We start from the raw sequence: 12,440 nt of genomic DNA on the forward strand, positions 1-12,440 counted from the left end.
CCAGCCAAAGAAGGCAAAGGTTCGACCGGCTATTTGTTCAATACTGTACAGCCAATCGTCCGTGTTTTGGGTGATAGGCCCGCGGGGATGCTGCGATCGGGCAGCGGCGGCGGCCTGGTTGTTTTTCTCCGCCGTTTCCCCCGGCGCCTTGCAGGAGAATTCTGCTGCCCTTCGCCTTTCAAAGCCCAGGGACTCCCTGGGGTGCCTTCCTTGAGAAATGCGGCAGCTTTCTAGATGGGCTTTTGAGAAAACCCTAATGCTAAATCGCCAGTCTCTGAAACTCGGCTGTAGTTTTCGTTCCTCCCAAAACCTCCGTGAACACCGAGGCGGCGAATCTGCAGTCTCTTAACCTCCAGCTGGCCCGAATCTCGAATTCGTAGCTACATCGGACATCAGAGAAGAGAATTTTTTTCTCCTCGTTATTTTATTTAGGCGATGCCTCACCGGCCCTCGCTTTAAAGGCCTCTGTTGAACTGAGGTCCTTCGAGTGAAGCTCGCTTTAAAACCCCCGCTTTTCACAAATACTCTGAACTCAGAGGAATCGCGCCTTACTTTTCTATCTTTCTTTTATTTATAACCTCTCTTTTCTATCAGGCAATTCAAGGACCTGTGGCTTGAATCTCACATTATCTTTATCTTTATTATCTCTTTTATTCATTAAACATGAAACTCAGTCAACTGAACATTTAAAAATGTATCACAAATACCATTGACTGGCGCTAATGGTTGACAGGGGTTGCTGCCAGCGTCCTAGGTATCAATCAAGTATCTTCTTAAAATATATGATGTTCCGAGTAGCATAGTTTTTTGCAGTTCCGATGGTGTTATGGCAGGAAGCTGCAATTTCTTGATGTGTTTTGTAACATTCTTGGACATGGTACCAAGTGCCCTAATGACAATGGGTATCACTGTTACATTATTTATTATTTATTATTATTATTATTATTATTATTATTATTATTATTATTATTATTATTATTATTATTATTATTATTATTACTACTACTACTACTACTACTATTATTATTACCATAGCGCTAGATGTAGGGGCAATCATTCAAAAGGCATTTCTTTGAAAGAACAACGAATTGCTGCTGTGTATTTGGGACCTGAGGTGGAACCCAGCTTATTGGACGAGGCATTAAATAATTCATTCAGCTCACTTCACTATATTGATTACATTTCGGAACCTGGTGGTTGCGTTCTCTTGAGACTCTGCGTTTCAGTTTTCTCCGCAGACTCCCTTTAATATCTCAAGTTTTGACTTCTTTCTCTTAATATGGACATTTCTCATTAAAAACTTCACCGGAAAAAAATTGCGAATCTTTAGTTACTTAGTTACCGTACTAGCTAGTTAGAGATCTAAGCAGGAAGATTCCCACTATCAGTTGTGTCCACCAGGCTCCGGTCAAAGAAGTCAGGATGGCGGCCACCACGGTGGGATGAACACAGAAAAACAGGCGGAGCCTGTATGGTACCATCGTGACTGCCAGTGCCACCTTGACATTTCTGAGGACATCCCAGGACATCCCGCAGGGCAGCTTCCTTCCTAGATTGCTTAGCCGGAGGGAGAAGTGCTGGGTGGAAACGGTATGAACTTCCCTGCTGAACAAAGGCGCGGGGGTCAGAAGGATAAACCTTACAGATGACACATTTCTTGCTGGGAAACCTTTAAAAAAAAGCTTTCCCCCATGAAGTTTAAATTAGGCACGGCCCGCACACCCGCGTGGCCTAGTCTAACAATTATAATTTACAGCCAAGCCATCGCCTGTTCTACCTCCAGGGACGGGAGCCCTGCAGCACACGCAGGTCCCTGGAACTGGAATCCGGAGGCATCTTGGCACGTGGGTATTTCAGTCCATCTGCCGACTTTCGGCATTAAAGGCCAATCAAGGCTAACAAATCATAATGCTTTCTGTTCATCCAAATTTATTTCTCTGAGTTGCTACACTATTGTGGGGGGGGGGGATTGCCAAAAGGAAAACATTTGTACAAGTCTTAATTACCTTCACGAGAAATATCAGTGGGACAGTGGGGAGGGCTCCCCTTTGACACCAGTAGGACGTCAAAATGGTTCAACCAAGCTAATCCCTGGCCCTTACTCATTCGGAGCCAAAATGTGGCTGACTCTTTTGAAGAGGACCGGGTGATTTCTCTCCCTCGTCCACCAGGGGTGAAATCCAGCAGGTTCTGACAGGTTCTGGAGAACCGGTAGCGGAAATTTTGAGTATCTCATAGAAGCCGCAAATACCACCTCTGGCTGGTCCCAGAGTGGGGTGGGTATGGAGTTTTTGCAATATCCTTCCCCCAGGGGTGGGAATGGGGTGGGAATGGGGATTTTGCAGTATCCTTCCCCGCCACGCCACACCATGGCCACCAAGCCACCCCCACAGAACTGGTAGTAAAAAAAAAATGAATTTCACCAGAGTCCTGCACCCCTAATTCCAATATAATTGGGGGTTGGAGAAGACCGAAGAATAATGAAAAACAAACTATCGTTTAGCATGGTGAAAACCCCTAGGATTGCCACAAAACAACTTAAAGGCCCAAATCGAGCCAGGGGCTTACCTTTTGCCAATGAGAAGCTCCGAGCAAGCCCGTAGCAGGCCAACACATTCAGATCCTTTCCCCTCCAGCAACAAGGAATCGGAAACACGCTGTCAAATTGAGTGCCTGCAGGAAAAAGAGAGACAACCAGGTAAATAAATAGAGCCTGCTTTCTAAATGCTTTAAAAGAAAACGTGTCGAGGAAACGGGATCTTCCCGTAACTGCCAATCGCAGAAGTTCCGCAGGGGAGCAAATTCATTTCAGCAGCGGCGACAAGCAGCTCCGTACTTCAAATCGTTTATCAAATAAATCACGGCCATTATTTTTCAGATCCCCGAAGGCCGGGAATCTTAGCACGTGTGAATGCGGCCAGTGCAAATTTCCCGAGAAGAAGGCTCCTCCCGCTTTCAAAGTGAGGTGCAAAACAGAAACCTTCTTTTGTGGGGTCTTTCCGGAGGGTAGGGGGCTCCGGCAGCCAAGAAGGCCGTCGTTACTCTGGGCGGGGGGGGGGGGGGATGGAGGGAGGGGAGATTTTTTTGGGGGGGAGAGGTGACTTGCTTTGTAAATAGGTCGAGTGGAAAAGATGGTGGTTTTATGCTTGTGCATGTGTGTAAATGAAGAAAAAAAAGGAGGGGGGTTTGGGGTTATGTTTTTTTTCCTCCCAGTTCTCTTGTCTATTGGGCATATGCGTGTAAGCACGTACTTTTCACACACACACACACACACACACACACACACACACACACACACACACACACACAGAGTGAAATTCAATTTTTTTAACTACCTGTTCTGTGGGCGTGTCTTGGTGGGCGTGGTGTGACTTGGTGGGCATGTCTTGGTGGGCGTGGCAGGGGAAGGATACTGCAAAATCCCCATTCTCACCCCACTCTGGGGCCAGCCAGAGGTGGTATTTGCCAGTTCTCCAAACTGCTCAAAATTTCCGCTACCGGTTCTCCAGAACCTGTCAGAACCTGCTGGATTTCACCCCTGACCCACACACACAAAACGACCACCGCCAGCTTCCATTGACGCCTTCACGCTTCTGAACCCCTCCCCCCCCCCCCCCCCCCCCCCCCCCGTGCTGCTGCTGTTCCTCTTTTTAAGGAAAATTCTGGTGGCTGGTGGCCTACTAGCCATCTCAGTCCTGGTCATACCTGCTCCGAACAAATTCTCAGTGAACGCAGGGGCATGTGTCATACTCCAAAAAAGCCATACAAATGAATAAAAGGATTTGATATTACAGGGCTCGGCCACCTCGGTTGCCTTGACTAGAGGTTTGATCCTGAGCGGCTGTTTTCTTTCCAGTGATTTTTTTTCCCCCGACAAGCCTGCGCAAGGAAAGCAAATTCCACCTTTCCGGATAAGGAATTCTTAACTTCATGTTCCCCCTTTCGCTGGGTGGGGCCGATTCTTTCAATGATAGAACAGAACCTGTTCCTTAAGAGCCCGTTTCTGGAACCGAGCTGGGGGCGAGGGGGATTTCTCCTGGTTTCCAAGGGAGCTATACCGCGGTTTGTCCAGCAGATGGCACTACGATCCCATTCATTGCTCCCACAGAACCTGGTCCTCTAACAGCGACGTCGCCTTTGTCTTACTGACTCTTGGGGATGTCATTGTCCACGATCAGGAATTACAGGAAATGCGCGGCTTCGCAAGCGAATGGCTATTTTTAGGTCGGGGTGGGGGAGGGGAGAGAGGGCCGTGAGATGCTTGCACAAAACGCGGGACTTCTCCAGATCCATTCGACCTCGACCCGATTTCGAATCCTAGCAACTGCGGTTTAAAGAATCGAACAATGGGAGGAAAGATGGAGGGACTTGGCCCGGAGGGAGGGGTGGTGTTCCCGTAACTCTTCCGTTTGCTCTTCCGGCTGGCGCCCCCCGTTAGATCTTATGCCAGGAATTGTCGGGGGAATCAGGCGGCCCAGGCAACTGGTGGAGCGGCCTTTCCTTTCTCCCCGCAGCTTCAGCTGGGCCCAGGCTGGAGAAAGGCTGAGCTACCCGCTCAGCCGCCTTTACTCCTCTTTCGTTCCTTTTCTCCAAGAGGTTGGGCTACCGTTTGATGTGCCCTCAGGTGAAAGTCCCTTCACCTACGGAATTTCTTTCTTTCTTTCTTTCTTTCTTTCTTTCTTTCTTTCTTTCTTTCTTTCTTTCTTTCTTTCTTTCTTTCTTTCTTTCTTTCTTCTTTCCTTCCTTCCTTCCCTCCTTCCTTCTTCTTTATTTCCTCTTTCCTCCCTTCCTTCCCTCATCCATCCTTCCTTCCTTCTTTCCTTCTCTCTTTCCTTCTTCCTCTATCTCTCTCCTTCCTTCCTTCCTTCCTTCCTTCCTTCCTTCCTTCCTTCCTTCCCTCCCTCCCTCCCTCCCTCCCTCCTCCCTTCTTTTTAGGTTTGCTCTTTGATTGCTCTTTCTTGGGAACCTTTGCAAGGATATCTGTCCTAGGCTCTTGGAAATAACTTGCAATTCACAGTTTCAGTGAGTCTTTGGGCCAAGGACACCCCTTCCTCCCTCCTCTACAGGAGGAGGAAAAAAAAGAGTGCAGGGACTATTCTGCAAAGTGAAAGTAAAACCCAGCAACCCAGCGAAGCGTCCTTCTACATAGCTGTGGTCAGAGCTGACCAAAGCGTGGAAGAAAGAGAGAGAGAGAAGCTATAATTGGATGTGGCTGCCATTGTGGGTGGATGTGTGTGTGTGTGTGTGTGTGTGTGAGAGAGAGAGACAGAGAGAGAGAGAGAGAGAGGGAGAGAGAGAGGGGGGGGAGAGAGAGAGTTCTCTGTTTAGAAGAAAAATTAGAAAGCTGTTGTGAAAAGTCACAGCTTTGGACTGTACAAAAAATATACTATAATATACTGTATTTCAGAAGGCTGCGAAGGGTGGGTAGTACGAGAAACACAACCATAATTGTGCAGCTACTTACTTTCCCCAATATTTATCCACACATTAATTCTTACTGCTGGTATGGAGTTGATCCAACCAAAATAAGACTTGAAAGAAAGCTCTTAATGAATCTCAGCTGAATCCCCTGAAAGACATTGTTTGATTTTTCTGTGATGTAATATTTATTATACGCGTTAATAGGAATAGAAGAGAGGGATAATAAAACGTGTTATGTTATAATCACCCTTTATTCATTCTTTCCTCCTCCTCCTATTATATTTTTGTTCGCTCTATTAAATTCACCTCTCCCTGACTTTATTTGCAGAGCTACCTTCCCGATTCTTGTTTTTATTCTTCAGGCTTCCCTTTGGCCCTGGAGGCTTTTTGGGAACCTAACCTTTTAATGTATGTTTTTAAGCTAAAGGGGAAATATCTTAATCTAGGGAAGAGCAGAGTTGAAGAAAGGATGAAAAGCGAATCTATCAGGACAGATCTTTCCTCCACTTTCAAAAGATGAAGATTGGGAAGACCAAAGGAGAAAATATTGGCCAGATTCTCATACTGCCAAAGGACGAGGAGCCTCCGAGAATGTGCTGGAATCGTCATGGTGAACCCACCATGTTAGGAACAAGGAGCTGAAACCCAAGGCTGGAATCAGCTCAATGTTTATTTAAAGGAAAGGTGAAAACAGAATCTCTTTAGTGCTCACTTCTTCCAACTGGCTTTAAATTTAAAGTGCTGGAGGAGTTGCCACCTCCCAGCTTTACCCATGTATGAGTTTTGAGCATCTGGGCAGAGATCATTTTTATTTATTTTTATCCTGCTTTTATTATTTTTATAGATAACTCAAGGTGAGGAAAGAACGAATGAACGTACCTAATACCAAGCTCCATTTGAATACAGTTTGTCCTTACTCTGAGCAAACTGTGTGAAGGATTGAAAGCCCTACCAGCTTTTCTGAGCGGGACGGGGGGGGGGGGGGAGAGTTGTCAGTTACCATCCTAACTTTATATGTTTCTTTCCCACCAAGTTTGAAGTCTAAGGAGAAACTTGTTAAGAAGTTACTATGTTGTCAGAGGGATGAAAAGAAAAGGAAGGAAAACAGCATTTAAATCAGTTTCTATGTGTGAAATAGTACAGCAATATTCGTATGAAAAGAGTGATTAGGATAAAGCCATTTTTTTTTATTTTAGTAGTAGAGTCTATACATGCGCACCTGTGCCCCTGTTTTGGTAGGTTAGAGCCAGCTCGAGCCCAAAGGGTCAGGTTTTGGCTGCCCTGCAGGTCTTCTTCTCTAGCAGGATCAGTGGGTTCCACCTTCGGGGCATCCCGAGTCTTGATCTCTCATTGGCATAACAGCCATAAGATTTTCCACTAGGCATCTACCAATTGATCAAAGCCCTCCACTGAACTTGGCTAGTGAGATAGGTGGTGTATCAATTTAATAAATAAATAAATAAATAAATAAATAAATAAATAAATAAATAAATAAATAATGACATAGAATGAGCTTTTCCATTCATTCCAGGAAAATGGATTGCCACTGTCAGGCCAGAGGGAGTATGCTATGTCCCTCTTAATTACGGAATTAAGAAGCTGCAAGATGACAACCCTCTTAGTTAAGGGCCTTGTGTGCATGGACTGCTGTCCTATTTTTTTGTCTCTTTGAAGAAGGGCAGTTCCTTGTTCAGCTAGCTGCCTTGAATCTGGGGCGAAGAACTTCCATTTCTATCTGCAACCTAAGATGTCACCATCTCTATCTAACTCAACAAAGAGCACCCTCGGAGAAGATAGGCAAGTGAAATAAAACACCAACTCTTAAGTCCAATTGCTCAAGTCTCTTGTAGCTGTTTAGCATTTATTGCTTCTTTCACTAACACCCGTTTCCCTTAGTAACAAAAGCTATCAGTGGCGTTCAACCTTTTGGACAATTTTTTTTTCCCAGTGCCCAGAAGGGTGAATGAAGGCAACCGTGATTGTGATGAAGATATCAGGGCATACAATATTTATATTAAAATACACATTGATTTATACACATCTTTATATAGCTAAACATATAGGCACAATTGGCTTTTAAAGTTTTGAAACTTGAATGCCATTTGGTTTAGAACGAATCTCAGTTGGGACCAGGGTTCGAAAAGGTTGTTGATCAGGCCCAAGATCCCATTGAAATTACGCTCCATTACAGCACGAGATTGGTCACAAATGAGGGTCGGGGGCTTCATTGATTTTAAGCCATGGCATCTCAATCAGAGTTTAACAGTTTATTACAGTAACAGAGTTGGAAGGGACCTTGGAGGTCATCTAGTCCAACCCCCTGCTCACCCAGGAGACCTATACTATGGATTCGAACTGTCAACCTTTCTGATCGACAAGCTCAGTGTCTTAGCCACTGAGCCACCTAGTCAGGCTCAGAGAAACACCATTGTTCCATTTATCCTGATCCTTATTAAATAGGGGTGGTGGACCAGAGGAAAAAGTACGGGCACAGGCACCTCAGTGAATATGTTTGTGTGCTCCTTTGTGTCTCTCTCCCACAATCCTACCAGCTCCTTTTAGCACCTGAATGTTCTTAGTTGAAAAATGTGTGACTGCAGATGTGCTACTTACACTGCTCTTTGGGATGGGGGAGGGAGAGAAGAAAAAACAAAAACAAAAGAAGAAACCCTAACAAAGTATAGCAATGGAGAAAAGACCAAGGGATTAAACCAGAGCCTTAAAAACTTGCAGCATTCCATTACAATCCAGAAGTTGCAAACATGATCAGAAGCGCTTCCCCAGATCTGCCCTTTAACACAAAGGAGACCTTAAATATATTTCAAGTCTTTCCAAGAGTCCTTTTTTGAAGGGAAGATGCTCCCAGCCAGCCTCCCTCTGTAAAGCCTCCTCGATCAAGTCACGGTGTCCTTCAGCTTGGAGACGATTTTCTTGTCTTTGACTCTGCGGTTCTGGAACCAGATGGTGACCTGCCTTTCGGAGAGATTGGTGGCCGCAGAAATCCGCCTCCGCTTGTCCTTGTTGATGAATTTATTCAGGGCGTATTCGCTCTCCAGCTCCTTCAGCTGCAGCTTGGTGTAAGGCACTCGCTTCTTCCGCCCACGCCGGTACACGCACAGGTCTGGCTGGTTTAGTGCAACTTCCCCTGCCGGAGAAGAAGAAGGGCAACAAGTGAGCAGGAAAGGAGATATTTTTCCCTATCAAGAGCCCAGAGTACCACAAAAGGAAGAGTTAGTTAGAGAGACTTTTGGCTGTCACCTCTCCTTCCTCTTGGAGGTCTCAGAACAGACGTTCCCCTCAATAGGTGCCTGGCATATGTTACAGCTGCTCTGGGACAATTTCCGTGTAGCCCCTACTCCCCCACCCACGAATAAAACCGCAGATTCCCCAAGGCCTTCACCAACCTTTTTGCAGTTTTAAGAATCACTGATTTCCTCTCCTCCCATCTTCCTCCACACGTTCACAGCTGATTTGATTGGGAAAGCACAGCTGCAGAGATTGGGAGCATCCTCGCCCTCCCCACTCGCCCCCCAGGAATAAATCCAAAGGGAATAAGTTTAGGGAAACCCCAAAGGTGCTTTTATCAAAAGGCAACTGGACTTTTTTTTTTTTTCCTTGAAGACGTTTCGCTTCTCATCCACGAAGTTTCTTCCTCTTGGATGAGAAGAGAAAAGTCTTCAAAACAAAAAACAAAAGAAACCCAAAGTGCAGTTGACTTTTGAAAAAGCACTTTTGGGACAACCATGACTTGGCTGTCCGTAAGAAGCTTAGGGTAACTTCATAGGACGTCGGTGCAGGATCGGGCCGTAGCGCTCTAGTCCTGCTCTGTTCCTAAGGTTAAATAACTGCCCGAACTGGAGTGGATCTAGCTCTGAGGCGGGGTGGGATGGGGGAAGAAGTACTCAGTTCCTTCTTAGTTCTCAGATCCTTCTTATTCCCCTCATCATGCGATTATTTTGCTGTAATTTAGGAACGCTCTGACGCCACAATCGTTAACGGGAACGGACCGAGGACTGTATGGGACCAGGCTGGAGTCTCTGCTTTAGGCCTGGCCGAACATTTCCGCCAGCTCGAGGGAGCAGAGAAACTTTGCAGATTTCGGGCAGGGCAGCCATTGCTTCTTGGCCTTCTGCGGTGAGCTCGATGGGGAACATGGCAGCGCCTGGTTTTAAAGTTCGGCAGGAAAACTGAATAGTAAGAGGAACCCAACCCGCAGCTGGACGCGGCAGCCGATGCACGAACCAACCTTCCTTCCTTCCTTCCTTCCTTCCTTCCTTCCTTCCTTCCTTTCCCCTCCCTCCTTCCTTCCTTCCTCCTCCCTCCCTTCCTAACGTGCAAAACAACCTTTTCTCACCCGAAGCCCTTCAGACCTCAGACTACCATTCGCACCATCCGTCCATAGTATCAGGAAGCTACCACAGACCCCAAGCGAAGGCCCGCGCTTCTCAAAGCGGCGGCCCAGCCTGCAACCTACCGCCTGGTTTTGAACGGCCCTGCCTTGACTTTTTACCGGGAGCCCCAAGGCTTCTTCCCGGCTGCCTGGGCGCGCCTACCTGGGAAGGAAGACTTCCAGAAGTGGGAGCCCGGGGCCTGGTCCTTAGAGCAGTACACCTGTCCGTTCCAGCCGTTAGCCAAAGTCCAGGACTGGTAGCCCTCCATGGAGATGTAGGTCTCGTGCCGGGGTTCCCCCGAAGGGGCCGCCGGTCCAAAACTAGAAACCACGTCCAGGTAGCCGGGGGGCACGTGCTGGTAGGGGCCGGCGGTGGCCGCATAGCTCTGGTAGAAAGAGACCTCCTTGGCCCGCGAGGAAGGGTCGCTGCCGACGCCCGAGGTCGTGCTGGCGGCTCCCAGGCCGGCCACGTCCATGTACTTCTCCACCGGGAAGGCGGTGTGCGGGGCCGCTTTCAGCGCGGCGTTCTGCTGGAGCCCCACGCCGTGCGCCATGCGGCAGCTGTAGTAACCGTGGCCAAAGGGGGGGGTAACCTGGAGGATAGCCCAGGGCGGCGGCGGCCGTTGTGGCCGAGGGTGGTGCCGCTGCCGCCGCCGCAATAGGAAGTCCGGCGGTGCAGTCCTTAGACGAGGACGGCGTTTCAGAGGAAGAGGACGGCGTGGAGCGCGCCACGGTCCCCGGGCCCGAACGCTCGTAGACGAAGCCCGATCTCGTCGAACCCGGCGCCGATGGCCCGAAGATGGGAGGGGAGAGAAAGTTTCGGCTCTGCGAGCAGCCCCCGCCGCCTGCCCCGGGCTCTCCGCGCAGCGCTTCCATCTCCCGGGCGCCCGATGCTCGGCTCAGGCTTCCCGCGCGAAGCAGCCCCCCTCCAGCTGCCTCCGTCGCCGACGCCGCTGCTGCTCCTCTTCCTCCCCGGCTTGGCCCTCAGGGGAAGGCCTAGAGGCACTCATGGCGTGCCAGTCGGACGGGACGCGGGGCGAAGGAGCGGCAGAGCGGCGGCCTCCCTCTCCGAGCGCCCGGGATGGTTTATAAAAACCAAGGCCACACTGGGAGGGGGGAGCATCGCACCCGGCCGTCCAAGGAGCTGGTTCGGGGCCTCATTGGCCAGGCGCTGCACGTGTCTCCCTCTGCGGGGCGGGTGAGTGTGGGGGGGGGAGTTGAGCCGGCGATCCCTGCTCTCCCCTCACCTCCCTCTTCCAACTTCGTTTGGGACTTGGCTTGAGTTCTCTCAAGGCAAGGAAAGTAGGGAAAGGAAAGGAAAGGAAAGGAAAGGAAAGGAAAGGAAAGGAAAGGAAAGGAAAGGAAAGGAAAGGAAAGGAAAGGAAAGGAAAGGAGGGGAGCGAAAAAGAAAAGAAAGGAAAGGAGGGAAAAAAAGAAAGGGAGGGGAGGGAAAAAAGGAAAGGAAAGGAAAGAAGGGAAGGAAAGAGCGATGGAGGGAATGAAAGGAAAGGAAAGTAGGGAAAAAAGGAAAGGAAAGGAAAGTAGGGAAAGGAAAGGAAAGGAAGGCGGGAGGGAAGGAAAGGAAAGGAAAGGAAAGCTGGAGGGAAGGAAAGGAAAGGAGGGAAAAAGGAAAGGAAAGGAGGGGAGCGAAAAAGAAAAGAAAGGAAAGGAGGGAAAAAAGGAAGGGAGGGGAGGGAAAAAAGGAAAGGAAAGGAAAGAGGGAAGGGAGGGAAGGGGAGGGAAAGGAAAGGAAAGGGAAAGAAACAGGAGTTGTTAAAAACGGAAACACGAAGATACATCCCTACACGTAGACATATTTACATATATGTACGTGCTCTCTCTCTCCTCTCCCCCACCCCCTCTCTCACACACATACACACGGACCCTGCCTGGTCTCGCTTTTTCACAAAGGCTTGGGAGGAAGGGACGGACCCAGAATCAAGAGGCTTCCGTCTTTAGGCCCTCGCTCTCGAGAGGCTGCTCCTTCGCCTTCCCCGCCTCCTCTCCGCTGAGATTAACCTTTGGCCTTGGGCGGGAGCAGGAGCAGGAGGTCTCCAGAATTGGAATGAAATGAGCAGAATGTTTGAGTTGATTCTTGTGATCCCCGGCTAGATAAAAAAAAAAAATCTGTTAAGAAACTGGACGTAGCAGGGCAGGAGGCGGGAACGGCAAATGCTCTTGGCCATTGAATTACACTTTGGCTCCCGGGAATTATTCGGTTACTTTCGGAGCTCCCCGAAGACAAACTGAGCAACCTGCAGAATGATTCTTATTTTTTTCCCAAGGACGGCGGTTGCGGCATTTCTTTTAAGTGGTCCTTTCTCCCACTCGACACATTTTACGTGCCCAGCTCACGCTCGAAGAACTTCGTTTCCTTTTTTGAACTATTTCCCCCCCCCCATGTCGGATAAGTTTCCCTGGTTGTTTTATATTCGACTGCTGGCAACCGCAGTAAGGATTGCGATCCTGGATAGGCACATGGGAGGCGAGAGGGGGGGGTGGGAAAAAGGTGATCTGTGTATGCCTGTAATCGTACCGCCAGTCCACTCGCTAAGGATCAGGGGCGCCCAGAATAAACATCCCGGAACCCCTCCATATGTTTCCATAAGCCGAAAGAGCTGAGATACAC

At 48.7% G+C, this 12,440-nt stretch overlaps 1 protein-coding gene across 1 annotated transcript; it reads right to left on the reverse strand.

The window, feature by feature from the left end:
• Window positions 1–8,315: 8,315 nt before the first annotated feature.
• On the reverse strand, window positions 8,316–10,687 carry HOXD13 (homeobox D13). Its single transcript, XM_070956891.1, is given in 3 exon segments — window positions 8,316–8,566; window positions 9,975–10,395; window positions 10,397–10,687. Coding segments are annotated over 3 exon segments (963 nt in total).
• Window positions 10,688–12,440: the final 1,753 nt, after the last annotated feature.

This window comes from Pituophis catenifer, unplaced genomic scaffold (genome assembly GCF_029215685.1).
Source record: "Pituophis catenifer annectens isolate HBS135680 unplaced genomic scaffold, rPitCat1.0.hap2 SCAF_1, whole genome shotgun sequence".
Lineage (NCBI taxonomy): Eukaryota > Metazoa > Chordata > Lepidosauria > Squamata > Colubridae > Pituophis > Pituophis catenifer.